The 26,911-nt window shown below is 38.6% G+C and overlaps 1 protein-coding gene across 5 annotated transcripts in view; it reads left to right on the forward strand.

The window, feature by feature from the left end:
* The window catches only part of ANO4 (anoctamin 4), a 173,144-nt gene that overhangs the window by 41,285 nt on the left and 104,948 nt on the right, over window positions 1-26,911 (forward strand). For all 5 annotated transcript variants that reach the window (XM_025154917.3, XM_040667745.2, XM_040667740.2 and 2 more), the window contains exon 2: window positions 14,637-14,843. In XM_025154917.3, coding sequence (XP_025010685.1) covers window positions 14,774-14,843 — 70 coding nt within the window. In that variant the 5' untranslated portion in view covers window positions 14,637-14,773. The remainder of the gene's footprint in view (window positions 1-14,636; window positions 14,844-26,911) is intronic.

Raw genomic sequence — 26,911 nt, forward strand, 5'->3', positions numbered from 1 at the left:
ATATAAGTTGTGCCATAGTCCAATAAAAAAAGTAGAAAACTGTTTCATATGTTCCTAGACCGTTGCACTTTTAGAAATTAGAAGGAAAGCAGACAGAATTATTACTTTGCATGAACTATGAAAACTTAGGATCTATTCACTGAATGAGGATATAGTGTTGGGGGAGTTCTGGAATTCTGAATTGTGGGCATTCAGAGAGATGGGATTAAAGTAACTGATTTAGTATTTTAATTGAAGATAATATATAAAAGATTTTGACATATGCAGTTAAATTCTAAGGAGGAAAAAGCAGTGAGGGAACAGATAAAAGTACCAAGTATCTTGAGGACACTTGGATAGCAATTCTTAGAATTTATAAATTCTTATTTATCACCGTTGTGCTTGGTCTAACATTTAACTTCTAGTGTATTTACGTATAAAATGGGTTGTCAACTGGAAAAGCTGAGAAGTAAATTTAAAAGGCTCGAGATTGTAGATGATAGAATTTTCCTTATCTTGGTGCATTTAGGTTTACTCTTTAAAGACCAGGTGATGACCCGTCATTTAAAAAAATGCATTATGTCAGAAATAAGTTTGGGAGTTGATGTCCTGGTTGGGCACAAATGCAGGAGATAGTGGCGAAAAAGAAAACAGAATATAACATTCCCTTCCTTAAGATGGTTCAACTACTGAAGCTGTTATTGTATGTATCCGTAAAATGTATCACAGAATTGATGGAGGGACCTCCAGAGGTTATCAAGTCCAGCCCCTCTGCAAACCAGGCTCCCTGCAGCAGGCTACATAGGTAGGCATCCAGGTGGGTCTTGAATATCTCCAGAGAAGTAGAATCCAAAACCGCCCTGGGCAGCCTGTTCCAGTCCTCTGTCACCCTCACTGTGAAGAAGTTCCTTCACATATTGATGCAGAAATTCAGTCCAGTTCATGGCTGTTCGCTTCAGTTTATGGCTGTTTCCTCTTGTCCTGTCTCCACAAACCACTGAAAAGAGGTTAGCCATGTCTCTTTGACTCCAACAGTTAAGATACTTATAAACATTCATCAGATCCCCTCTACGTCTTCTTTTCTCAAGGCTGAACAGACCCAGTTTGCTCAGCTTTTCCTCATAGGGGACATGCTCCAGGCCTGTGAAGACCATGCTTAATTTTCAGCAGGCATATATGTCATATAAGGAGACTAAAAACATCATGAATGTTATCAGGAATTGAGAGAAAGTGCTAAGACGTATTATGTTCTTATGTTCCTTTTCTCAAAAAGTTTTGTCCCTTAGAATTCTAACTCTCCTGCTTCTTTCACTCCTCGGCACATACGTATGTTGCTCCAGAAGCTTGTAAAAAATAAAAAAAATAAAAAAAAATCTGCACCAGTGGAGATGACCCACGTTTTCACAACTACTATGATGGTGTCTTTGCATACTTGCTAGGAAAATGTTGTCCATGCAGTCCATCTTTCATCAGTCCCAACAGATGGAAGTCAGAAGGCAAGAAATCTGGACTATACAGTGGGTGTGATAGGACAGTCCAGTCAAGATTGGCAGTGTGTTCCATGGTCTTCAAACTGGTATGGGGCCTGGCATTATTGTGTTGCAAGAGGAAGGTTGTCTTCTTCTCTGGCATGACTCTGGAAGTTCGATCCTTCAGGTCAGTCAGTGTTGCAGTGTCAGAGTTGATGGTTTGTCCTGGTTCCAGGAAATCCAGAAGGATCACCTCTTTCTTATCCCAAAAGACACTGCACATCACTTTACCCTCTGAGAGCTGCATCTTGAACTTTTTCTTCAATAGAGAATTCACATGTTGCCACTCCATGGACTGTTGTTTGACTTCAGGTTGAAGTGAGAACAACACTTCTTGTCACAGGAAACGATGTGATACAGGAAATTGTCACCTTCAGCCTCATACTGGTTCAGTAGATCCTGACGAAGTTCCACACAGTGTTCTTTCTATTCCTGTGTGAGCATTTGTGGGACCCACCTGGTGCCAACTTTGCCATAGTTCAATGTTACCACCATTGTTTTCAACAGATTGAGGCTGATATCCAGCCCTGTTCACTGTTCCCTGTTCGTAATCCACCAATTTGTGTGGATGAGCTGATTGAGATACTCTTCACTTCATGATGTGACAGCTGTGCATGGCTTTCTGAAATGTGGTTTGTCTTTCATGTCGCTGTCGCCACTGTTGATGCACCCCTACCACTTCACTGTGTCAACCAACATCCTCTGTTCGTGTTCCATAAATGTTCAGCAAGCATCAGTGAATGTCAATGGGTGCAACTTTTTCCATGTGGAGGAATTCAGTGACATACCTTTGCTTCATGTGTTCTTCCACGTCAGATGCCATTTTGTCAGACTGTCCCTCTGCTGCCATCTGTTGCACAGAAACAAAATGTAATGGAATATTGTTGGGAAGGTTCAACCTCTACTGCCATACCACCAACATTCACCTCTGATGTCATAACCCAACATGGAATAGGAGACGTTGCTTTTGAAGCAGCCCTTGTACTTTTTGGTTGAAGCATTAAAATCGTCTTTGGAAATCTATTTAAGATTGCAGGTAGTGCCATTGGAATTATGACTGCTGTGGTCCATTAATACCATTTTATTAGCAGGCTCATATTGCTTTGTATAAGAAGAAAAAGTTTTCTGTTTGGTGACCACTCATGCTAATTTATCAAAAATATCCCTTGCTAAAGCCTCTCACTTGCAAGGTGTAGGTTTATGATCAGAAAGGTATTTAAAGAAAAGGGTGCAGCCAGCAGTATCCAGGTTATTTAGTGCCATTTTGATTCTGAGGCTTAGATCTAATACAAAGAGATATGCATTGCTTTTTCTTTCAGGGACTTTCTAAGGCAGGTTTATGTAGTTATATGGAACCAGACATTCATCCAGGGATGGAATTAGGTGTGTTTTAATTATTTATTGTTTTTTATTTTATTGATATATATATATATATATATTTAGTTTAGGGGTTCTGTTTTTTTTTTTTGTTTTTTGTTTTGTTTTTTTTTTTTTTTAAGAAGGGCTTTGCATTTGGTAGGTGTTGATTTCCCCTCCAAGCCTTTGACTAGAAGGCTAGGACACCCTTCAATATTTTTAGGTTTAATTGCCCTACTGATGGACATTACTATTTTCCTGGTTTATTACACCACTGCTCCTGTATTTGAATTTCCTCTTTGTGGGTAGCAGCATGACAGTAGAGAACATAACCATCTTAAACTGTTCAAAGATAGGCCTGGTTAATAATAAAGTAAGCTCTTTGCAGAAGTATTGCTAACATGTTTCATGATTGTATGGGTAGTTTTGGTGATGAGATTTCATCTTATGGATTGTTCATAAAAATTACCTTCCACAAATCTGTTTAACTGTATGTTGTGGACTCCACGAGAAATGATATCTGAGAATAGAAGTAGTTTTTATTCCTTAACTATATGCTTTTACTTGAATGCTCAAACATTCAGCACCTGTGATATTCAGAACAAACTTAACATAATTTTCAGATTGGAATGTTCTGACAAATAGAATTTACAGATTTTATAACGTTTGTTGCATATGTATTGTGTTTTTTTTAAATTATTTTTTACATTTTGTATGTTGTTTTGAAAAGGAATCATCGGTAATGAGACATTCAGTGTCAGTGTAAGTGAAGACTGGGAAGTTTTCTTGGAAGAATATTTGTGAAAGTCCTTTCACTGAAAAGATGGCATTTGTAGGAGCTAAATTTAGGCTTCTTTGTATAGGTTCTTTCTATAATAAGGTTGTCTTAGGCAGGTTCAGAAAAGTTGTGACCCTCTACCTCCTCTTAACCTTTAGGAATAACATCTGATATGTGTAGTTCATAACATGAGCCTTAAAGTCTGTCTTACATACTTTTTATGATTTTCTGAATTGCTAATGTGTCAGAATTATTCACGCTTGAAAGAATGACAGGCCTTGCCCTTACATGGGTTTGCTATACAGTAAATGAGTTGCATAGACTGCCTTTTACAAAAATGAGTCTGTATATTATAGGCTTCACATTCTATGATGTAGTTACTAGATTTTTGTAGCCTCCTACCATTTTTTCCTGACTCTGCTATAAAGTTTGAGAAATTAAAATTACAGCGATCAGTAAAACACTTTGTTCCCTGTCTCTGCAAACTACTCTGCCAAGTTCAGACAATCGTGAGATTAGTGCCGTCTTTCAGAGTTTATTGGTCTTCCATCAGAAATATGGTGTAGCTTAGAACAGAAATAAGCATGACCTATGTGCTTTAGTCAGTCCAGGTTGGCGTAAGTTGAGAACAATCATCAAATTCCTAAGAGGAACATAAGCAGGGACATGGCAGGTTTACATACCCTTTTCAGTAGCATCTTGTTACTGTTAATTGTCTGGAGTCGTGCCAGAAAGATGAGGTGGCAGATGAACACAGATTTTCACTGGCATCTGCTGCACACTACAGCTGCTATCCCGTCTGGGGATCACCCTCACTTTATGACCATTTAGAAATCTTGGCAGCATAGTCTTTATTACTACCAAATTGTTACTTTCCAAGAGAGAGTGCTGGAAATTTATGGTGTACAGGAGAAAGACAAGTCACACACATCTCAACACTTCTGATATAAATGGCCCCTGATAACATTTTTTAGGTCCTGAAATGTGCCTGCAGTTTCCAGGCTGTGGGAACAGCCTTGATATCCCATACAGATAGTTGTTCTGGGACAAAACCCTCCTAGGTGCCAGACTTGACCCAGAACAGGTGATCTGTGTAGTCATATAGCTATCAGTCAAAATGAATATTTAGTTTGAAATTATTCAAATGGTGTGCCTTTCTGCAATATAGGACATGATGTTTTTTTCTTACTGAGAGGAGACTGTAGAGCTCGATAGTTTCCATGAATCAACATTAATTCCCCTCTGCTTCTCCATCCTTGTTTCTGCCCAAGCTGTGTGAGGGACCATGCCATAGTGCCCAAGAGTATGGATGGTGTACCAGTCCCCTAAACACGATGCTAAAATACAGTTAAATCAAGCCTAGTTGCTGTGCTGAAAATTGCTTCTGCTGGTACTGTGGAGGCAGACACATTCAGATACATCCTGAGCTATCTTTTTCTCCATCTGTGAAGTCTCCTGGGTCTTTTCCTGTTCCACGGATGATGTCTCAGGTTGATCGCACTGTTCTGCGTTATAGAGAATATTCAATTAAATAAGGTAAAATGAGATGTACTGTAGCAATTGGCATTCAGGTAGTACATTAATACTTCAAAAGGAAAGAAAATCTGCAGAAATCTCGTGGTTAGTCCCTCACTTCATTCTTTGGTCAGGAAAAAGCCTCTGGGACTTAGTGTTTGTTTTCTCTGGACATGGTGGTTTGCACTGGTGTCTGTAGTACCTATTACTGCTCTGTGTGCTGTTACCATTTACTATGAATGTATGAGAAAAAGGCTCAAAAATAAGTGCCAACTAACTTAACAAAAAAAATCTTTAATTTTAGAAAATCAAATAGCTAGTTGTACAGAAAGAAAACAATTCTGAGCACAGTGCTTAACATAAGTGAAAGTAAGTTTTAAATGACTTCATTTCTGAGTCTATTTTTGACAAGTAAATGCTGTGCGTATGTAGTAAAATGAGTAAGACAAGTACCGCTGCTTCCAAATCAGTAACAGCCACTTAAGAATAGAGAGTCAATCTTCCAGTTTCTTTTGAAACATAGACATTGCTTCAGAACATGAGGAGTTGACATGACGTTGTTTATTGTGACAGAAACAGAGATCTAAATCTGTTGTTTTCAGTACGATCCTACATTCATTGTACTATAATTCTTGCTTACCCAGTACAGGGGAGGGTGTAACAAGTCTGAGCATCCAATCAACAGAAATTATGTTATTCTTGTAATTTCTTTATCTTTGAATCTCATTTGAGCAATTTTGGTAGTCACTTTTGAACACAATGAAACTCTGGTATTCAACTTCTGGTTGAAATATTTCATATTGGTTGCAGTCCTTGCTTTGCTATACTTCATTTTTTGGATGTGTTTTGCTCTCTGATTCTAATTTTTATATTTTGAATTCTTTCTTACTGCTTGTATATTACAGTAGCATTAATTGATGATTGGCTTTCCAGATGGTGTTTCAGTAATTGATATGATAATAGTTTTTTGGCTTGCTCAGAGGCAACTGATATTCTAATTGATAATTTGTATTCAATTTGATATGTTAGATAACATCTTTCAAAGTTACAAGTCATTATAAAATCAAAAGCCAAAATATTCCAGTCCAGACAGTCAGATTTATTTCCTTCTTTCTTTCTCTTTTCTCTTTTCTCTTTTCTCTTTTCTCTTTTCTCTTTTCTCTTTTCTCTTTTCTCTTTTCTCTTTTCTCTTTTCTCTTTTCTCTTTTCTCTTTTCTCTTTTCTCTTTTCTCTTTTCTCTTTTCTCTTTTCTCTTTTCTCTTTTCTCTTTTCTCTTTTCTCTTTTCTCTTCTTTTCTCTTTTCTCTTCTTTTCTCTTTTCTCTTCTTTTCTCTTTTCTCTTTTCTCTTTTTTTTGTCAGCACAAACAACCAGTTTTTTCTTAACAATTTGACTTTTTTTTTTTTCTTTTTTGGGTAGAGAAATATTCTACTGAAATCTTCTACAGCAATTATCAAATTTCAGGGCAATCTGTGCTTTCTCACTACTGTTTCCATATTAGAGTAAGTAGAGGAATGTTTTTTTCTTTTTTCTTTCTTTATTTTTCACATCATGCATCATTATAAATACAATTCTAATGTTATTAAAAGTCCAGGTACAACAATAGAGCAAATCAGAGTAGATACTAAAACAAAAAGAGGAATAAAGACATCAACAAAATCACAGGGAAGCCTGGTAGGAATTCAGTCAGCAGGAGTGGTGACAAACGACACGGACCGCAGTTTGCTGGGGGAACTGATAGGTGGCATGTTTTACGTGAAATTGTTAGGCATGTATCCTGACTGCCTGGGAAAAAATGGAAGCATACAGGCATTTGTAATGTGTTTTGGTTTTGTAGAATGGAATTAAAAAGTGAAACGTTAAAAATAAAGATACAGGACTTAGAAATGCATCAAACTAGCCATATTGGAATAAAAATTCCCATTTACTTTCTTGGGCGTGTAAGAGTTGCAGAAGTGGCACCCTGCATTAACAGCACAGTCCTCAGGCAGTTTAGGTGGAAACAGCCCCTCTTCAGGGCTATGAAGAGTCATGGAGCTGTCCAGCTCAGCAGTATGGTCACACCCTCCAACAGGGAGTCTCATCATGGTTCTCAAGTAAAATATAGGTCCCCCCTGAAAGCTGCATATAGCAGTCATGATAAGTAATCACTGCTGAATGTTAGCTTGTTGTAATTCAATAAATTGCACTCAAGTCTATAAAATAAGCCCTTTGATGATGGGCCTAAGGTAAGTACAAACTCTTTATTCATTAGGAATTTGCTTAGTGCTGGCAGAGTTAAGTTAACGCTGTCTCTGGATTGCAAGTATTCCATAGGTATTGTATCTCCTGTCAATCTGGGGAGAAAAAGCTGCTCTGGCCTAAAGCACATTGGCAAGTGTAAACCTTTGTCCTCCTGAAGTCTGAGACATCTTAGCCATTCTTTTCTAAATCAGTGCAGAGAAAACTGCACAACCCCAGTGGATGCACAGACCTTTCTTCCTGAATTCCTAGTTTAAGTTCAGCTGTCTATTTGAACACAGTTCAAATCATAGACCTTAATATTGATAGATACTGGTATGCACAGGACAATGCTACTCATCCCATTGAAGGAGAATAACTGGGGGAAAATATGCTGACAGGTAAAATGCCTTTGTGAAGATTTGTTTTGCTGCTACAGAGAACTGTACACTGATGCTCTTACAGATATGATAAATGTGAGACCTGGAAAGCAGCTAAAGTGGAAAAAGTTGCAACTTGCCTATGGGAAAACATGACATTGTTCTCTATAGCCTTTGCTTGACATGAAGACCTAAAGCAGGTGGATTAAGAAGGAGGTTCCCAGTTCACCAGAAAATTGCCTGAAGAGCTGCCACATACAACAGGGGGGCAGAGTCCATCTACATCTGTGTCTTGGGACAAAAGGTATTACAAGGGAAAGAAGAGAACTAGAAATGACATTGTTTCACTGTGTAATTCTGTGTTGAAGCCACAACCTGAACATTATGCATGTTTCCAGTCCTACTTCTTGAAACATTCTTAATGTGCCTTTCAAGTCCCCCATCCCTAAAAAAGGAAGGGAGCATAGAAAGTGTAATCAGGGGTGATTAGAGGTTCACAGTAGCATATTTATGAGGTACAGCAGTGCAAATTGGGTCTGCTAAGCTCAGGAATAGAAACAACGAAGACAGGATACAACGGAGCTCCGTAATGTCATGAGTGGAACAGAGAAATAAAAGGAAATAGTTGCTTATCTCTTCCAATGCAAAATCAAGGGGTGACAGGTTCCAGTCAAAGCACAAGAGTTATTACTTCAGAGAGTATATTTAAGCTGTGTGGCTTCTTTCCATCAGAAACTTCTTACTTTAAAACATGTACATAAATTTGGAATCCAGCAGGATGGCTCAGTTCAAATACTCTGTTTCCACCTCAAAAAAGAGCATTCATGGGAAACTAAAGCTTGTTTGTTTACTCGCGTAAAGGTCTGTAGTTCTGAGCAGTTTTTGTTGTTTTGGGTTTTGTTGTTTTTATTTTATTACATCAATGTAGTTGGAAGTTTTCCAATATTTTCAAGGCTGTACTTGAAGAATAATCTGAGTTTAGTCATGATTTGTGTTACTGATGGCAAGGGACTTGATTCTGTGTCAGACAGCTGATATTTAAACCTATGAAAAATGATTTAATCTCATGTAGGAATCCTAACACTGTTGTAACATTTTTCCCCAAAGGTATGGAGAAAGATAGCTATGCTTTCCTTTATGTGTTTATTATCTAAGTAGGGCATAGGGTGGGGAAAAAAAAAAAGAAGAAGAAGAGAGAGAGAGAATTGCCTTTTTACTGTGTTTTCAGCTGTTGGTTCAGAGGGCAGGAGGTGGATTTTTCTCTCCTGCTCATTTGTTTCCACCTAGGATTCAAAAGAAACAGAAGAGTCAGTCATGGTATCAAGCATAGCTGTCTTTCTGCTGAGCCTCAGATGAAAATGATTTTGCATGAGAAACATTTAATCTTACTTGCCCTTTCTAAGCTCCCCCTTTTCAATGCTAGCTTTAAAATGTGAAAAAAAGCTGACTATGTCTACAGAGCATCATTGACTTTAATAAGAGATGTGGCAATTTGTGCAGGCTGAAGAAAGGTTGCTTAGCTTTTTAAGGTGGACAGATCGGCTCATTTTCTCCTTTGCTGGCTGTAAAGGTAGAAAGGAACCAAATAAGCAATTTGCCCCTTTATGCAATTTGCATCTGAAAGGCTCATTTTTTGCTTTCTGCACAGTTTTCCAAAGTGCATCCTTATGACCATGCTTATCTGTGCCTTAGTGACTGCAGACTGCCCAGAGCTGCCTTGTTTCCTGGGGGCCCTACATACCTTCACAGCTGAATTCCCTTGCCCTATGCAATACCACAGTTGCTCTGCTCTGAAAGGGACCTTGAAGAAAAGGTCTGCCTCAGTTTGCTGTAGGGCTAAAGCAGAATAACAGACCCATGTAAAAAAAGAGAAACAGCTGAAGTAATTTGCCTCCAGTATGAACACTACCGTGCTGATAATAACAAAATAAAAAGCCTTATTGCACCTGCCAGCAGCAGTTTCTTTTCCCATAGATCTAGAAAACAGGTCAGGGCACTTGAGGTTAATTTAGCACTGTTAGCTAATAGATCGTTTATACAGCTTCCTGAGTCTGCATTGTGTTGTTATTGTTTACTTGTGTTCATATTATCTCTGTCTAGAGGAGGACATGTCAGGAAGGAGCCTATGAGTATGTGCGTATAGCTGAACTGTGGCTGAGCCAAACTGGCCTACCAAGCTTGCCTCAGTTTCAGTGCAGTATAATTTGGACATAGTGCCTTCCTGGCTCCGGTACTGTCACTAAAACCATCTCCTCCAGCACCAGAGCTTTGCACTATGCTCAGTCCAATGGTGCAGGTTGGCTGGAGGAGGCCTGCTTGTGGTGGGCCTTTCTTCATGCTGAGGTGTGTGTGGTGCTCAGGACCTGCTGGCCAGGGCTGAGGCAGCAGAGCCCCATCACATACTTTGGATGAGAGACTGCTATGCAGCACAGGGTGATTGATATAACATCTAAAAAGCCAACAAAACAAACAGCACAATCATATAAGGCTTTGCGTGCAGGGTAGTCCTAAGCCATGCAATGGTGCTTTCTACTTCTAGTAATCTTTCCCTCCTTTTTCTTAAGTTAGATTTTATTGCTTCCTGGCTTTGAAGTACTTCAGTACTCCACTTTAATGTTCTGATATGCAGGTTTTATCTGGAGCATTATAAATTCTCTAGTTATCTCTCTCATTATCAGAGGCAAAATATGCTCAGTATAAAAGAAATGCTGCGTTAGAGAAAAGAATAATACCTCATACAAAAGCAAAATTGGAAGCAATAAGTTAGCCAGGAGCAGGATCAAGGCTGCTCTTCCCTGCTGGCAAGCTGCGCAGCTGAGGTGGTTTTGTAGGAAGGGAGTGAAGATGCTTATCTTACATGAACCTCAAACAGAGGCCTCAGAGGAGAACAGAAATGCAGCAAGAAGAGCAATTCCCCATGGAGATAAAAAGCTTTTTTGAGGGGGGGGGGGGGGGGGGGAGGCAGGGAAAGGGAAGGAAAGACATGTTAATATTGAAAACACAGAGAAGGAATTCCACTGTTTGTAGGAAAAGGACTGAGTGATGCATGCAATACTTCAAGGCTCAAACCTCATCCAGCTTCAGAATGCTCAGCTTCTGCTAGTGGTTTTCAGACTGTAGACCATGATGGCTTGAGCCCTATCCAGAATCTAGTCCTCCAAAGTGGGCAGTCAGCTGTGGGTACTGGACAGCACATAAGACTTCCATTTCCATCTGCCCTGCAGCCCTAGGTTGAAATGATCCTTTGTAATAAGTGAGAAGCAAGAAAATAAACAACTGTTTTTTTGCAGCATTTCTACTGCCTGTCAGAGCAGTCAAGTGTGTTGCCAGTGCTGCCAAGCTCACTTACAAATGGCCATGCCACAGGCACAGTTCCAGTGAGGCATGTAACAGCAGTGGGATCTTGATGTTCAGTATCTATGTGGTACCAAAACTGAAAGCCAGGGAAAGGCTCCACCAGACAGTAATCTGAGGACCTAGTCTTCAACATATTGCTGGGGAGAACTTGTCTGTCTTTCTAGATGTCTTATGTGGGTATTGTCACGCTGCAGAAAGTAATGGATGTCAACTTGAACATCTATTCTTCAGAGATCTCTGCTCCGTTTTTTCACATCTCTGTCCCACAAAACCTGTGATTCAGCAACAGTGTGGGTTTTTTTTGCAAGAATAGGGGGAGTTTGCAAAAGAGATTGCTTAATGCCAATAATTCACCAAATTTTCATCCCCCGTAAGCTATGAGCACTATTTCTAATAGCTTCTCTGCCTCTGATTCCCCCTCTCTTTTTCTCTACTTTTGTGCAACTAACTGGGGATGTATTTTTAAGTGCCAGTATCTCTTTTAAAAGGATTTTCGCCCACATGAAAACAAGGTAATACCTCAGCTTACTGTGATAGCAATCATACATTTTTGCAGACATTTACTTCTAGTTTAAGAAAAGAAATGAACAGAGAAAAGCAAGATCTGGGCTTCCTCTGGAAAAATCTGAACTGCTAATTAAACAAAGATGCTTACAGCTTTGTCCTGTACTTGTCTTTCTTGAAAACATCAGGGAAATTCACTAAGGTTTGTATGTGGAGAGTGTGTTGAACTCACAAATATATTTAATATATTGGTGACATGTTATTAGAACAAACTGTTGTGCTTTTTGAACACTTTTACATTTTAAATATGTCCAATGAATAATCTGTTGAATTTCCAATAATGTTGGCACGTTCTTTTTCATATACTTTGGTGTTATTGCTTTATAGCTCGACTCTTAAGTGCAAGAGAAAGAAGGTTGCATGTAATCAGGGTTAAATTGTAGGTTGAACATCATTTTGGATCTGATCAGTCTGCAGATTTTGCAGTCTTTAGGAAGAATGGTCTGTCTGCAGTATCCTTTATTTTGGTGGCTGCACAAATAGTTTAGGAAGCTGAGTCAGAGCCACACAACACATCATATATGCTGTTCTGAGAAAATGAAGAAGAAATTTACTTTAACCTCAGAGAATCATAGTATCGTAGAATGCCTCAGGTTGGAGGGGACCATAAATATCGTCTAATTCCAAACCCCTGCCATGGGTTGGGTTATCATGGGTTGGGGCACTCTCAGCTTCTCTGGGCAGCCTGTGATGCTGCCTCACCACTCTCTGAGTAAAAAATTTCTGCCTAAACACCTAACCTAAACTTCTCTTTTTGTTTAAATCTATTCCCCCCTATTCTATCACTGTCAGATCGTGTAAAATGTCAGTCTCTCTCCTACTTTTAAGCTCCCTTCAAGTACGGGAAGGGCACAATGAGGTCTTCCCAGAGCTTTCTTCTCTCTAAGCTAAACAAGCCTGACTCCCTCAACTTTTCTTTATAGAAGAGGTGCTCCAGTCCCTTGATCATCTTCATCACAGTTTATATTTGGAACCAGTTTCTAAAAAAGAGGCCTTGTTCTGTGACCGAATTAAGATATACCCTTACTGAGATCCAATCAGTAAGGGTGTGTCTGTGCCAGTTTCACGTTTCACTGAGCTGTACCTCAACTCCCTTGTAAACTTCAGAGAGTTGGTTGCTTCGTATGATAAAGCAATCAATGGTGATGTTAAAAGAATACCTTTGCAATACCTTGGGGATAACTGCACAAGAATTTGAACATTATGAACTTCTAGTGACTGCACAAGAAAGCCACAGGTGGGGCTTATATTTCGCTGTTTGAATCTTATAACTAATTTCTTTATTCAAACAAATGTGTTGTCCAGGCATACTTGTTATTCTGCTCATGTGAATTATTACACTGCCTTTCACAAGATGAATCAATTGAATAAAATGACTGGGGTTTGCTGACTGTGTTAATGAAGATGTGCTTCCAACAATCCTTAGAAACAGGCAGCGGTTATATTAGCTCTGTAACCAGGAGGTATGCGAGCAGCTGCTTGTAGGAGCGCTTCCATTTAAACTTCCTGCAGGAGATCAGCTCTGATGAAGTGCGGCAAAATCAGGTAGCGAGCATGCAGCTTCAGTTCTGAATGCACAAAGCCATCTCAGAGGAGAGCGATTTGCACAGCCTTTCTTCATGTGTGCAACCCCACTGTTTCTACCGATTGTCTAGAAAAGTAACAGCTCTCTTCCCCTTAGTAGTATGTTATGTATTGAAGTGTATTAAGATGTCGGAGTTTCAAAACCTGTTTTGTGATCTGGAGGCTTATCTCACACAGACTTTCAGTGGAAGTGGGAGACTGGTGTCACTAGGGCAGTCTTGCGCATCACAGTGGAGGACCCCTTTTGTTAACTAGTGTAGAGTAGTCAGTGCTACCTGAAGTGACCAGTTTTACAGCTCATGATTCACTTACGCTTTTCTGATTCTTAGGGTGTGCTGTTTCTATCTGCTTCTCAGTTTGCCTAGTTATAGCTTTAGAGATTTTCCTTTTCTTTCTTCTTTTTTAAACAAAGAATGGCTGCTGATGAAAGGAATAAGATTCACAATTAAATTAAGCATAAAATGGCATTGTAGAATTATCGTTCAGCTTTGTTGCCTGAAAGAGATTGGCTAAAGATTTTCACCAGAGGATGCTGTCAGTAATTCAAGTTGCTGCAATTGCATTAATGTGAACATAAAAAAGTCAGAAGCAGTTGTTTTTCTGCCATAAAGTAGCATTTCCTTCTGAGAGCATAAAGAAGATAGGAAATGTCAACTTTGTTATTCTCTGTGGAAAAGTAAAGCCTGTCTTTCATCACAGAAAACAATTTCTATTTAAAAATTAGCTGTGACAAATGTGACAAATTTGAGAATTTGTTTGGTGTGAAAGAATTTCCGGTGTTGCAGAGAATGTTTCAGAACTGGTGAAAATGGAATTGGTTTTCAAGCATAAGGTCATGTTATTGTTGCTTGTAGCATTATTGTTGTCCTAAAAACAGACTCATTTTAATTAAAAACTGGTCACTACTTGTGTAGTGTGGTGTCTTTTCCATATGATGAGACATTCTGGTACGCGCAGATATTCAGAAGAGAAGAAAGTATTACTGCCAAGTTTTAGTCAACCAATCAGAAAGCTGTCTCTCAATAAACTGTGTGGTACTTATCTCATTATACTGGTCCTGTGTGACCTGTGTGGTTTTTGGAGTGGATGATAATTCCTCCTGTAGGCCAGTATGGCAGTAAACCATGACTTTGTATTAGTTTAAATATCTATTAGTGTAGTTGATTCTGTTATCTGCAGCACAGCAGCAGTAAAGATGTTCACATTTTTCATTCTCATAGAAAATTCATGTTTTTATCATTTTCTTTCCTCCTTTTTTATTTTTTCTTTATGAAAGCTTTTATAACTTCATTTTTAAATGTGGCAGTTTTCATACCTTTATACTTGTTCTGTGCTGGTCTCTTGTGTCTAACAGTTCTAATTCTTATTCCTGACAGGTATAAGTTTATCTATTCATGGGGCTGAAAAGCGTGTGCAAATCTGTCAGAGGAGGACTGCAGCAAGCTACCCAGCGTCACAGCGTCCACCTGTGGTTGGGCACCCTTCATTCCCACAAGTCAGAAGGTCAATAAAGATGGAAGCCTCATCAGCTGGATCAAGTAATCCAACAGTCTCTGGTGGAAAAGCAAAAACCCATCAGCCAGGTAACAGATTTGATGCGACAACTTTTTCAGTTCCATTTTTTCCATGGTGTGTCATTGTGTTGTGAAGTTGGTATCAATAGCATTAGATCACACATGCATGAAGATCAGTCTATTGATCATCAGAGCTATAGATTGATGCTTTGTCTATGTTTTCTATGTTTTTGATAGTTACAAATTTCACTGGGAGTAGCAAGAGTTGGGACAGCTGAAAATAGGGAATGAAAACATAAGTTTAAATCATAAAAAAAACCAACCATAAACAAATCTGTAGTGGTATCCAAAATATTAATCCAGAAATAAATTTGGATTATTGTTCTTGTATACTGCATCCTTTCTATACACTTAATTTATGCATGAGCTGATGGTAATGCTGTAAAGGCTACAGGCATCCCCATGGAACTCTGTATTTGATGCTAACATTGGCTTTGAACTAAAGATGTGATGCAGTGCAGAGTGCATGCAGACCAAAGTTATTCTGCCAGAATGAAAACAAATCTCTAAATCTGAAGGACGGTTTGCAAACTATGTTAACTGGTTAGCAAAATGAAACTTTTTGAAAGAAACCTGAGTCTCCTGGAAGCTATCATTTTCTTATTGGCATAATGAATTAATTCCTTGTTATGTTAACAACCAGAAGTATTTTAGAAGTATCTTTTCTTACAATAGAGTAGTGCATTTGTGCTGGCCACGTTCCGTTTTTCAAAGTGAAAATTAAACTCCTAATTTCTTTTCTAAGTAGAGTGAATTAAGACTGCCCATGAGGTCAGTTTTGTAGATTTTATATTGAAGGCTTTTGATAATCTTCCACTATTGCTGACCAGGAAAGGGTATGATGTGCTCTGTAGCAGAAGTTGGAGTGCCATGGGACAAAGTCCATTTGTGTGAGACAGACTGCTCTGCCTGCAAACCCTCAGTGTGCTTCCATTACCTTGCAGACTTGGGGCATTCCTTAATTTTTGTATAAGTTGGGAGTTTATTTTTATTTGCTACGTAGCTCTACTTCCATGGGTTTCATATACCTATACTATTCAGACTCAATAATTTTTGGAACATGGGTTAATTAAGAATTTAAGGTGACTCATAACCATTTGCTTTGTTTATTTCTGTTCTTCTATTCACTTGTTTGTCCTATTTTTTTAGCTTCTGTGTTTTGTCTTTGAGGTACAGAAACTACTACTGCAGACATGTTATTGCTTCTCAATATATATTACAAAGAGTGCAGCATGGTAAAATGTCAGTTAAAAAAGCACCACAGTTTGTGAAACAAGCATATTGTTCATGCACAATAGGTTATGCTAACCACATTCATTTTGAGCTGCTATACATTCTACACCTAGATGTCAATAGATATGGCTTGCGCATTAGCACTAAATAATGCATAAGCAACATATGCTGGCTTTTGATTGAGAAAAAGATCCCTTTTTATGTAGACCTCAGAGGTTTTCTAAAACGGAGCTCATTAGTGAGCATCATTTGGATGATGCTTCTCTGAGGAATTTAGCTTTCAGTTCAGTCATATGAGATTAGTTTTGTCAGTCATATCCTGTGCTTTAGACAATAACAGCATCCATGACCTTCAGAGAACATGCTCAGTGGCTTAGTTCAAGGGGGTGTTTTTCTATCATGAGCTTCACTGAAGTTAATAGGACCTAATAGAACCTAGAGCCTTGAGGGCTGCAGACTTTTAAAAATAGGTTTTATGGCAGGAATCCTATCTTACACAACTTACAATGTCATTATTTCATCTGAAATTATTTGAATCTGATTGTTTTATTTCTGTTTAAGAACACTAAATTTTTCTGTGTCTGGTCTGAGTTACAACCATTAAAGCTGTGTTCAAGTAGACTTGCAGGAAAGATTATGGTCAGTCAACAACAGTAATAAATAGAACTATTAGAAAAAAAACCAAAACTGAAATCATACGTTATTAGTTCCTATTCAGCAACTAACTCTAACTCTTACCTACATAAATAACTTTTGTAGTACACCAGTTGGCAGATGGCAGTACCTTATGAAATGCTGTACATTATAAATAGTTTGGTATTTCAGAGTGACAATTATTCTGATGTATATAAATTACCCGGGTAAAATATCTTGCAAGGTCAATGGCAAGGAAACCTACTGGTTTCTGGAATGATGGCTAGTGCGGTCATTGGTGGCAAGTGACAATATTTTTTGTCAGTTTCTTGGCTTTTAACATAAATAGTACCTGATATAGAAGTCGGAATGATTAAGGGAAGACGTATGCTGCTTTTGGCATGCTTTTCTTGATTTTTGGATTCTCCTTTTTTTTTCCTTATTCAATTGCACAATTTTTATTTATGCATGTAATTGTTGGGCATGAAATAAGAAAGAGGTAGTGACATTGGCTAACAGAACAATTGACTTTAGGAGGCAAGAAAAAATGCACAGATCTTGAAACTATTGGAGTTAAAATTAAAACAAAAGAGTAAATGTATGTTTAATGAGTTTAGTCACAACATAGTGAACTTTGAATCACCAAGGAAGCTAGAATTGAGCCCTATTAAACTAATTTAATATGCAAAAGATATCCTTTCCTCATCATAAAATGTGCACATGCTTGTATGTGTTCAGTATTCTTCAGAAGATCTGTGTTAGTTAGATGTGATTTGTTGGTTCAATCACATTCTCTGTTCTTTGTTGACTGGCAGGGTGTATGGCATACATCTCCTTCAGATTAAAAGAATAAATTCCTGCAAATAATTCTGCCAGAAAGCTCTGTCATGCAAATATTTCTTGGCAGAGAATGCATGTGAGGCAGGGGAGTAACTGATGTCAACTCACCTGAAAATTTATGTTCCCATTGGCAGCAGTGCTGTTATCTTGCTTGTCTAACGTTCTTACGGACACGGCCTTTTTCAGTGTTTTCTGGTGGGCGTATATAAGAACTTTCTCTCATGTGGAATGAAGCATGGAAAAAGCAAGCAGATTTCAAATAAGTTTAACATTAATTAACATTTAACTTCATTAATCTTATTTGTGCATTACAAAAAATTGTATACCCACAAGAAATGGCCCTATTCAGTAGTACCTTGATTAATGTCCAAAAAAAAAAAACCAAAAAAAACCCATCTCTGGATACTTAACTTTTCTCTTTATTTACAGCCTTTATTCAATAGAACGCAAGTTCGAGCACCAAACAAACTTCTTCCAGCATCTGTACTTCAGGTGTGAGCTGGAAATTCTCTTCTGAACATGGGGAGAGTTCTTTTTCCTGACTATTGGTCACCGGGAGGCTCTGCAAAGCTGCTAAAGGGGAGAGCAGTTCGCTGCAATTACAGTGGGGAACTTTTGTTCCTGGGCTGAATGACAGGTCATCAGATGGTCATTATAGGCTACTTTGAATTTAAAGATTGAACTAGATAGTGCATGATGCAGAGCCTGAAATCTTCTGTCACTTTGCTTTGTCATACAGCCCATTTCGTTCATTATTTTCCTTTTCTTATGGCAAAAGCCACTTATTCAAAAACACCTGCTCCTAATGAAAAAAAAAATCTAGAGGATAAAGAATATTTTTCAGTGCTCTCTCTTTTAATTTTTTTTTTAAATTGGTTTAGGTTCAAATTGCATTCTTCCTGTGTTTCAGTTTGTGCTGTACCTGACACACAAAAGTACTGATCCTGCCTGGGATCTGTGCATGCCCTCAATAAGGAACTTCAAAAATAATATTAGTAATTTTAAGTGGTGGCTTTGAGGGTGTTCTACTTCTCTGGGAAAGTATATATTTTTAAACTCATCTCTTCTCAAAGACTTTTTTTTCCCTTCCTGCTTTGATCAGCCTCCTGTTTGCTGTTGTAAAATGATCTTTCATTCACTCTCGCAATCAATTATATATGGTTTCTTTAAAATCAGTGCAGCTCACCCTCAAATTTCAGCTCTCAGTGCTGCTGTTGGTTTATGTCATGCAGTTAGCACACAAAAGCTGCAAAAGGCCAGTCCCTCTGCATGTTTTCGATCATTTCACCCTTAGAGGGTTTCCTTGCAAAGGGGAACATCTGGAATAGATCCGGTAGATGTGACCTTGCACCAAACAGGGAGCACTGCTGATCCCAAGAAAAGGTCATGGTGTCCTTAGACTGGTGTACAATAATTGTCTCAAAACAATGAAGAATGTTTTTGACAGTACTAATTTTGCTGAAGAAAACAGGCAGAATATAGATTGAAATGAAACACAAATAAAATATTTATGAGAAATTAGAGATCCATTTTATTAAAAACAAAGAGTTTATCATTCAGGAAGCAGACAAGGAGACCTTGAATAATTAGTCAGTATGTTCCTGCAATGCTTGGCTAATTATTTTTCTTAGATATAGTTCTAACTTAAGTAGGACTTGGTATTACATAAGCCTCTATTTCTAATGTGAAATATGCTTCATATATCCCAGGGAAAGATTTTTGGCTGTCAAAAGATGGAACAAACTAAATTCTGCTTTAGCAGAAATGTTTTTAAGGTCACAGCATGAATTTGTCTGTAACATAGCTGCTCAGTGATAATTTCCACAAAGGGTTTCTTGCCATCCAAAGGACAGCAAGACCTTTCCCCCAAGCCCAATGCTTCATTCTTCAGACCTTTCTGTATCTACTTGAGCAAATAGATTAGTATAATAGAATTGGACAGAGCAGGATAGTTCACTTGGACCTTTGAAGATCAACAAGTCCAACTGCCTATTAATTGTGTTTATGTATCAGAAGCCCACAAAAAATTCCTACTACTGCAAGATACAGATGTGTCAATCCTAAAAATGACTGCATGAAACAAAACATCACAGCTTACAGCAGGCGTAAGGGTAGCAGCAAAGCAAAGGTGGCCTCATCTTTGGTCTGCTCTAAAAAAGGAACAAATTCCCTTTGGGACATGCAGACTATTGCCCTTCCCTGTGCTACGAGTGACTGAACATCTCAGAAAGCAGATGTGTTGCACATGCTGGATGACACCGTGAAGGCACACTGTTTGCTAGGTCCATCCTTGAACTATACAGTTGTAGACTGTGCTGTGCTACAGAGGTCCAGCAGAGCATGAAAGACATTTCTGAGGTCTCCATTACTGATATCATTCAGGGTGCTTACTATAGCTAAAGGAGATAGCACCATGCTTATTACTTTATTTAGACCTTACCGTAGGAGAAAACTTAGCATAGAAAAGGAATTTAGCACCTGTTATCCTACAGCATGAAGTAGTAGTCTGAACTTCAAGGAAACTGGAAGCTCTTTAAGGATCAATAAAAGCACGCATACTTTAAAGACCCTTTATGCTGCCAAGAGGCCTGAAAATGATGACCCTTGAGGTTCAGATGCTCTCCTGCTGCTTGCAAAGGAGTCTGTGCTTAATGCTAATTACTGAAAATAGTCCATTTTGAGTAGTCTGTCTGCTCTTGTTAATTTCAGGAGGTCACAGGGCCTTATAAGAAGGACTCACTGCGCCAGGTTTAGGAACAGGATTCCTGCTGTTTGCAAGGTACCCTCAAAGGTATTGAGAGATGCTGGGAGTCATTAATCATTGTCTAGATGAAATCTTCCACTCCAGAAGTCTCTAAACCTGTTCAAGCTGGAAGAGACAGACTGGCAACAAATATGCATAAGATACGGTCTTCGAGAAACTTTTAGGTATTGTGCTTAAGTACAGTAGTTGGGAAGCATTGGTGGTAGGTGGACAGTTGGACTGGATGATCTTGGAGGTCTTTTCCAACCTTGGTGATTCCATGATATGTCCTTACACTGTTCATACTCCCTTTGTATAAGCATCTGCTGTCAGAAATAGGATCCTGTGCTGGATACAACTCTATTCTACTATCCTGTACTTAGGAGAAGCATTTTCATATTCCTATGCTATATTCTTTCCTCAGCAGTCCCAGGACAGCTAAGGTTCACAAAATGATTTAGCTACCAATGGCTTCTGAGGGAATGAATGGGAAGGATGTATTTAGACTGTGAAGGTAGTGATAGGGTATGGTATGTTGTGAGTCTATATGTAATTGATTGTTGCGTTAAACCCCACCCCAGAAAGAAGCTAGATATCTTGATATTTCATGTATAATGAAGTAAATCTTTGGTGCACTAAAGGTATCTATTAATTAGGTCATGCCTCTTACACACATGTGGTCAGCTTTTCTGCTTGTCTCACCATTATACTGTTGACTTCAGAATGGGGCAAACTCTGCAATGAATGGCTTGTTCAGCTAATGTTTTCTCCTTCTTCCCTTCCTTGATTCCCTGCTAACAACTCCTGATATTGCTAAAGAGATAAACTGAAGGATTTATCATTCACAAGTAATTAGATTTTCCAAACATAGACAAATGTTTGAACATACGTGATAGTGATCTTCGATAACTTTGTATGCGCACTTGCAGTGTAAAAAGAAAGAGGCAGAACTAAAACATAATCATTCCTATTGCCATTTTAATACAAATATGCGTAACATGAAATGAGCTGAGCTGTTCAGTTCACTTAGATCTCAGACTTCTTTCTAGATTCTCATTTGCAACGTGCAACTGTATAGCATTGTCTGTCTCTTCTTTGTTGCACACAATGGTTTGTGTTATTTTCAGACTGTCTCCCATGGATTCCTATGCCATATATTGTGGCAACTGAAAAGATGAGATTTGTTCTCAGTAGAACACACTTTGGTTCCTTGTCTCTTTGCATTATTGGTGAAGAGAAGTGCTTCTAGGGGTGGTTGTTTAAAGGTTCATTGTGCAGTAATGCCCCTCTACTGATTGCGTAAGGATTTGCACAGGGGCGATGTGTTGACAGGCAATTGGTAATACTAGGCATAGAAATATGTGTCATGGTGTTCTGGTAAATGGGTGGGCATTTCAGTCCTTTCAGCTTTCAAAACATTTAATCATATATAAGAGAAGAGTTGGAGAATAATGATGGAGATTGTGTCCTTTTGGACAACAGTTTAATGATTTGGCTGCGTGTACATGTGGAAGACCTGGATCATCAGCTCTCCTGTGCTGTTGTCCAGTTTGTACTTGCTGCTTAGGAGATTCCTTCTTCTTGATGGTAAATGCAGACTGTTGGAATTGATAGTCCCCATGCAAAGGGCACGTTATGGGCAGTGGAAATGTTTGAAATGCAAGAACTGAAGGCTGAGGGCTAGCAGGATCCTGTCCCCATAGCCTGGTGTTCAGGCTGTTTTGTCAAGAGAGATTTTAAAGATGTGGGTTTGCACCATGTGCTATCCATCCATTTTTTCTATGCTTGTCTGTCTGAAAGGCACAGGCAGCATGAGACAGAGAGTATGCAGATATCCCAGTTCTTTGTAGTTAATTGGGTGAGGGGATTTCTCTGCTTCTGACATCACCTAAAGTATAACATAGGGCAGAACTGACACCATACATTTTAAAAATATTTTAGACTGTGATAATATGGTAGTATTAGGGGTTTAGAAATTCTGTGTTCACTATTGCTGCTTCTGGCAGATAAGGAGACAGTTTGTGTTAACATAATTAAATGTATTATATGCCTTACAGTGTATTGCAATGTAAAGGGAAACTATTTTTCAGTTGCCTTTCAAAAATAATTCCGGTATTTTTAGTAGGATACGCTTGACATGACCATGTACAGGGACAGCTATGACATAGGTTCTTCACGCTAAATAATGATTTGAGTTTTAAAATTCTTTTTCCTTACGTTATATAGACTTTCCTGTGTAAAATGAAGTAGCCACATATATTCACTCCACTACCTTTCAAAGTACAGTTAAAACAAACACAGCATTTTTGTATGTTCACACTCAGCTTTTGATTCTCACAGTAACATGCAGGCATGATATTTTATCCATAATCAGTGGGAAAACCATTAAGAGAAATGGTGAAAGATTTGATTAGCTGTGTTGACCAGTGACAAAATATACTATTTTTTTAACATGACTGGTAAGCCAGTTAAGCCTATCAGGAGTTATATTCAAGTCTCTAAGTATTTATGGATGTATATGGTGATCCACCAGGTCAGAGTCTTTTAAAAGGTCTGCAGATATTTCCACAGGACACCCAAAGTTTTCAGTCTTTGAAACACATTGTGTTTTAATGCTCTTAGGATGGAGTGCTCTGATTTAAATAAAAAGTCTCTAAAGCCTCTTTCAATGCGCATTATTATCTAGTATGTACAATTCTTGCAAAACTATGTTTTGTAGATGTACGAAGCAAATCCTGTGACCTACACAGGTAAAAATTAGAGAATTTTTTTTCTCAAATTAGAGAAAACTGTATAAAGAGCAAAATGGACCTTTAAGATACTCCCAGTTTATCACTACAGTCACACATGTGCTGGCACTACTTAGCTGCCTCTTCCGAAACATGCTTTGAAGCTACAAATTTACCTCTGCAGAAATTTCTAGAGCTGTAGACAAAACATTTGTTTGCACTTGTTTGGAATTGAGGGAGGCCAGAGAAGAAAGACTGTAATTTCAGCAGGCAACTGAGTTAAATATTTCTGTTCTTACCAGTGAGCAGAGCCTAAGTAGTAAAATTCTTCAAGAAACCTGACTGCCTTGTTGAGTTACAATTACCGCCATTCAAAATTACTGAGTAAATATGAAGACCCCATTGTAGTTTGGGAAAGGGATCATTTTCTCTATCCAGTTTATTTGTATGTCCTCTGTTTTGGTGCCAGACACCAAAACTCTACATTTTTCTGTGCACCCAATTGCTTATGCTCAGTTTCAGGCCACAGTGTGAGAGTGTCTGTGTGCAAACACAATTTGCACAACACAGTGCATGTGTAAAATGTGCAGACTTTGCAAGTGTGGTTCAGATATTTACAGTGCAAAAAAAAAAAAAAAGATTTTTTTTTGTTTGTTTTTGAAGTACAAGTCTGAAATGCTGCTTTTGCTAATTGGGAAGTACTAGGTAATATGTGTAACAAGGCTCTTGTCTAGCAAAACACCTCAGTATGTTCTTGATTTTAAGTAGATTCAAAATCTCTGTCACTGCAGTGGGAAACCGTGCTTAACATTAATGTCATATTAACTACCTTGCTACTCAACTGGCTTGTCTGAAACACAATTTTAATAAAATTCCAGTTTAGAAGAAGTCCTCTCAACCAGCCTGTAAAAAATGAAATGCCTTTTTAAAAATCTCACGTGTTTTTTTTTTTTTAACTTAATTAGTAGAGACCCTTCATAATAAATAAAGGAGAAAGGGTCCTACTTGTTCACTGCTTTAAAGAGTACACCAGAGTAAAGGCTGTAAGATAATTTAAAATGCAACTTCAGTGAACTAAAGTATCTGAATAAATGGAGAAAAGCCTTGCATCAACCTTTTAATAAAATCACTTAAATTTTAATAAATTTAATAGTTACTTCATTTTTATCCCTATTTGCTTATCTCTCATGTTTCCATGGGTCTTTTCCTGACGTTCTCCTGGGCAATATTTCTTAGAGTATAGTCAGTGGGACCTAACACCAATAAAGCACAAATCAGCAGCTGTTAATGCAAGAAGGATGTGCTAAAGCCATCCAGAAGCAACGGCAATACCAGATACTTTCCTGGTTTGTTGTACTGGAAAACACTGGTAAGATAAAGGATGCAGGAGAGTGACCTGTCCAAACAGCTGCTGATCTAAAACCTTTATCCACCAGTAAGTCAGGAATCATTGAATTGGCCATTCCATGACCTATCACACAGGGGTTGTTTGTCTCAGGAAAAAAAAATGCAGCATTCCCTCTGCAAAGTGAGTGCCAAAGGAGAGGGAAGTGGGTAGAAGCAACTGTACCATTTCAACTCTGTTTATTGACACCATGAAGATCATGTGAAAAGAAAGTACTCCTGTAACCACTTATGTAGAAGCTATGTTGCTGGCAGATGCACTTCTTTTTCTCCTTGTGTTGGTGGAGGCATGTTTGTGAACAGCCATGTATTAAATCACAGAGGACTGGTGGAAAATTGTGCATGTGGTTTTGAGTGAAATCAGACTGGCTGATATTGTTGGTCTGATTTGTTTGTCCTGAGTTCAGATCTTAAGGCTACAATATTTCAGAGAAGTATATGAGACTATCATTTATATTTTATATGTATCAGTATTGTCAGTATTTTGCTCCTGCTAGGGTTCAAACAGAAAAGACAGGTTGGTGGATCTGAGGATGTATTTGTATAAATTAAAAAGTGATAAGATTTTAACAGGAAAATGAATGGTATCACTGACGAAACTGTCCATTACTTTTCTACTTTTATCCTGTTGTCTATGTGCCTTTTCCAGCAGCTGCAGTATTTCTCTGTAGTGTCTTGAGTTCTCCTATGGGGGAGAGCCTAGGCTGCCATCCCTGAGGCCATCTGCAGATTTCCCCAGACTGCTATTATATGAATACTCAGCTGTCTCACTTAAGAAATTCCTTTTGTTCTACATCATTAAATGCCTATTCCTGCTGCTATTATGACAGATCGCTTCACGGGAATCTATAAGGGAAGCTGGCTTTGATTTAACAGTGGGTCTTCGCTATGGAACAAAAGAACATGCTGGGGCAAGAGTGAGGTAGTTCGAATTTATAATATTTTAGCATTGACAAGTAAAAAAGACTGAAAATGTTGAATGCTCATTTTGAGGTTTTTATTTCCATAAGGTGAAGTAGGATCTTTAAAATAGAGTTGAGTAATTTGGTGCGCAGGAATATGATTTGTAACACTTATCCAGGCAGTAGTCTCTTGGGGACCACTGACAGTTGGTCCCTCCCCATTCTATGACTGCAGTAGGTCAGAAGGAAATTCAGAAGACTTGCTTGTTATAGGCAGGATGCAGAAGAAAGAAAAAGGCTTCCATAAAAAGCTTGAGTGGTAGTCACTAGCGAAGGCATAGAAATGGCCTAAATGACCTGACCCTTTTTATTCCAAAGTCCTTCCTCAGGTGCCTCCAAGCTCCCTGCAGCTACCTGCTAGCTCTGTATAACAGTTATTCAATAAAAACTGACTGTATGGCACAGGTTGCCCAGAGAGGTGGTGGATGGTGGATGCCCCATCCCTGCAGACATCCAAGGTCAGTTTGGAGGGTCTCTGAGTACCCTGATCTAGGTGTAAGAGTTCCTGTTCATTGCAGAGGAGTTGGATCAGATGACCCTTAAGGTCCTTTCTCAAACTCAAACAATTCTATGCTTCTGTGATAGCTCCCTCTGTTTCTGGCTGCATTGGAGCACCCTGTAGCCAGGAGTTTAAGCCCATATACCCAATACCTTTTCCAATCTTGATATGTGGTAATATTTGCTTACGTGGAAAGGGTGTGTTTTGAAAAATTCCTGCTTTCTTTGCTCATGTTAAAAGAACACTGAAACTTGATAGAGGGGCAAATCTCATGCCTATTCACATGTGCAAACAGATTTGAAACTGTCACCCTGATCTATGTTTTTAATGTTCCATAATGCTTTTAAAAGCACAACATAACATTTAAACTGACAGAATTACATGCCAGTGTGACCTCCTTTGAAATAGACAGCAGTACTAGAGTGCTTCCTAGACCATAGCACACCACCCTGCCATGTGAGACCCTATGGTGTCCTGTGGCTGAAACATGCTGTCCAAGCTCTTTTTATCCTTTTTATCCAGGTTGTTTCCTATCTTGAGCTTTTATTTGTCTTTTGCGTGTCTGTGTGTTTTATTTTAGCCTAGCTCTTTCTGTAGTGCTGTGTCATTTGCAACAAAATGTTTTGTCTGTCTTCATATTTTGGAGTTAATTTTGTAGATGGTGTGGTGAGGAGATGCTCCTGGCATGGCAGCACATAATCACCTGAATAAGGAACTCAGCAGTGGTGACTCTACATCATTCCTTATAGCAGAGCCTGTTGTTTCATTCTATTTAGCTTTATATCAATTTTGGCTATATCAAAAGCTGCCTGAAGAAAAATTGGTTGTGCTGGGGGGGGGGGGAAAGTAGGTAGCATTATTCCATGTGTATGTTCCCACACCAGAAAGCCTCATGGCTGGATTTTCTATATTTCACTGTCACAAACCCCATCAATCTCTTCAATTTCTTCAGAAGGAAGAGAGGATTTGCAGGTTAACCGTTTGGAAACACAAATATGGATAAAGCCAGATGCACAGAAGACAGATGTGGACTT

This window comes from Gallus gallus, chromosome 1 (genome assembly GCF_016699485.2).
Source record: "Gallus gallus isolate bGalGal1 chromosome 1, bGalGal1.mat.broiler.GRCg7b, whole genome shotgun sequence".
Lineage (NCBI taxonomy): Eukaryota > Metazoa > Chordata > Aves > Galliformes > Phasianidae > Gallus > Gallus gallus.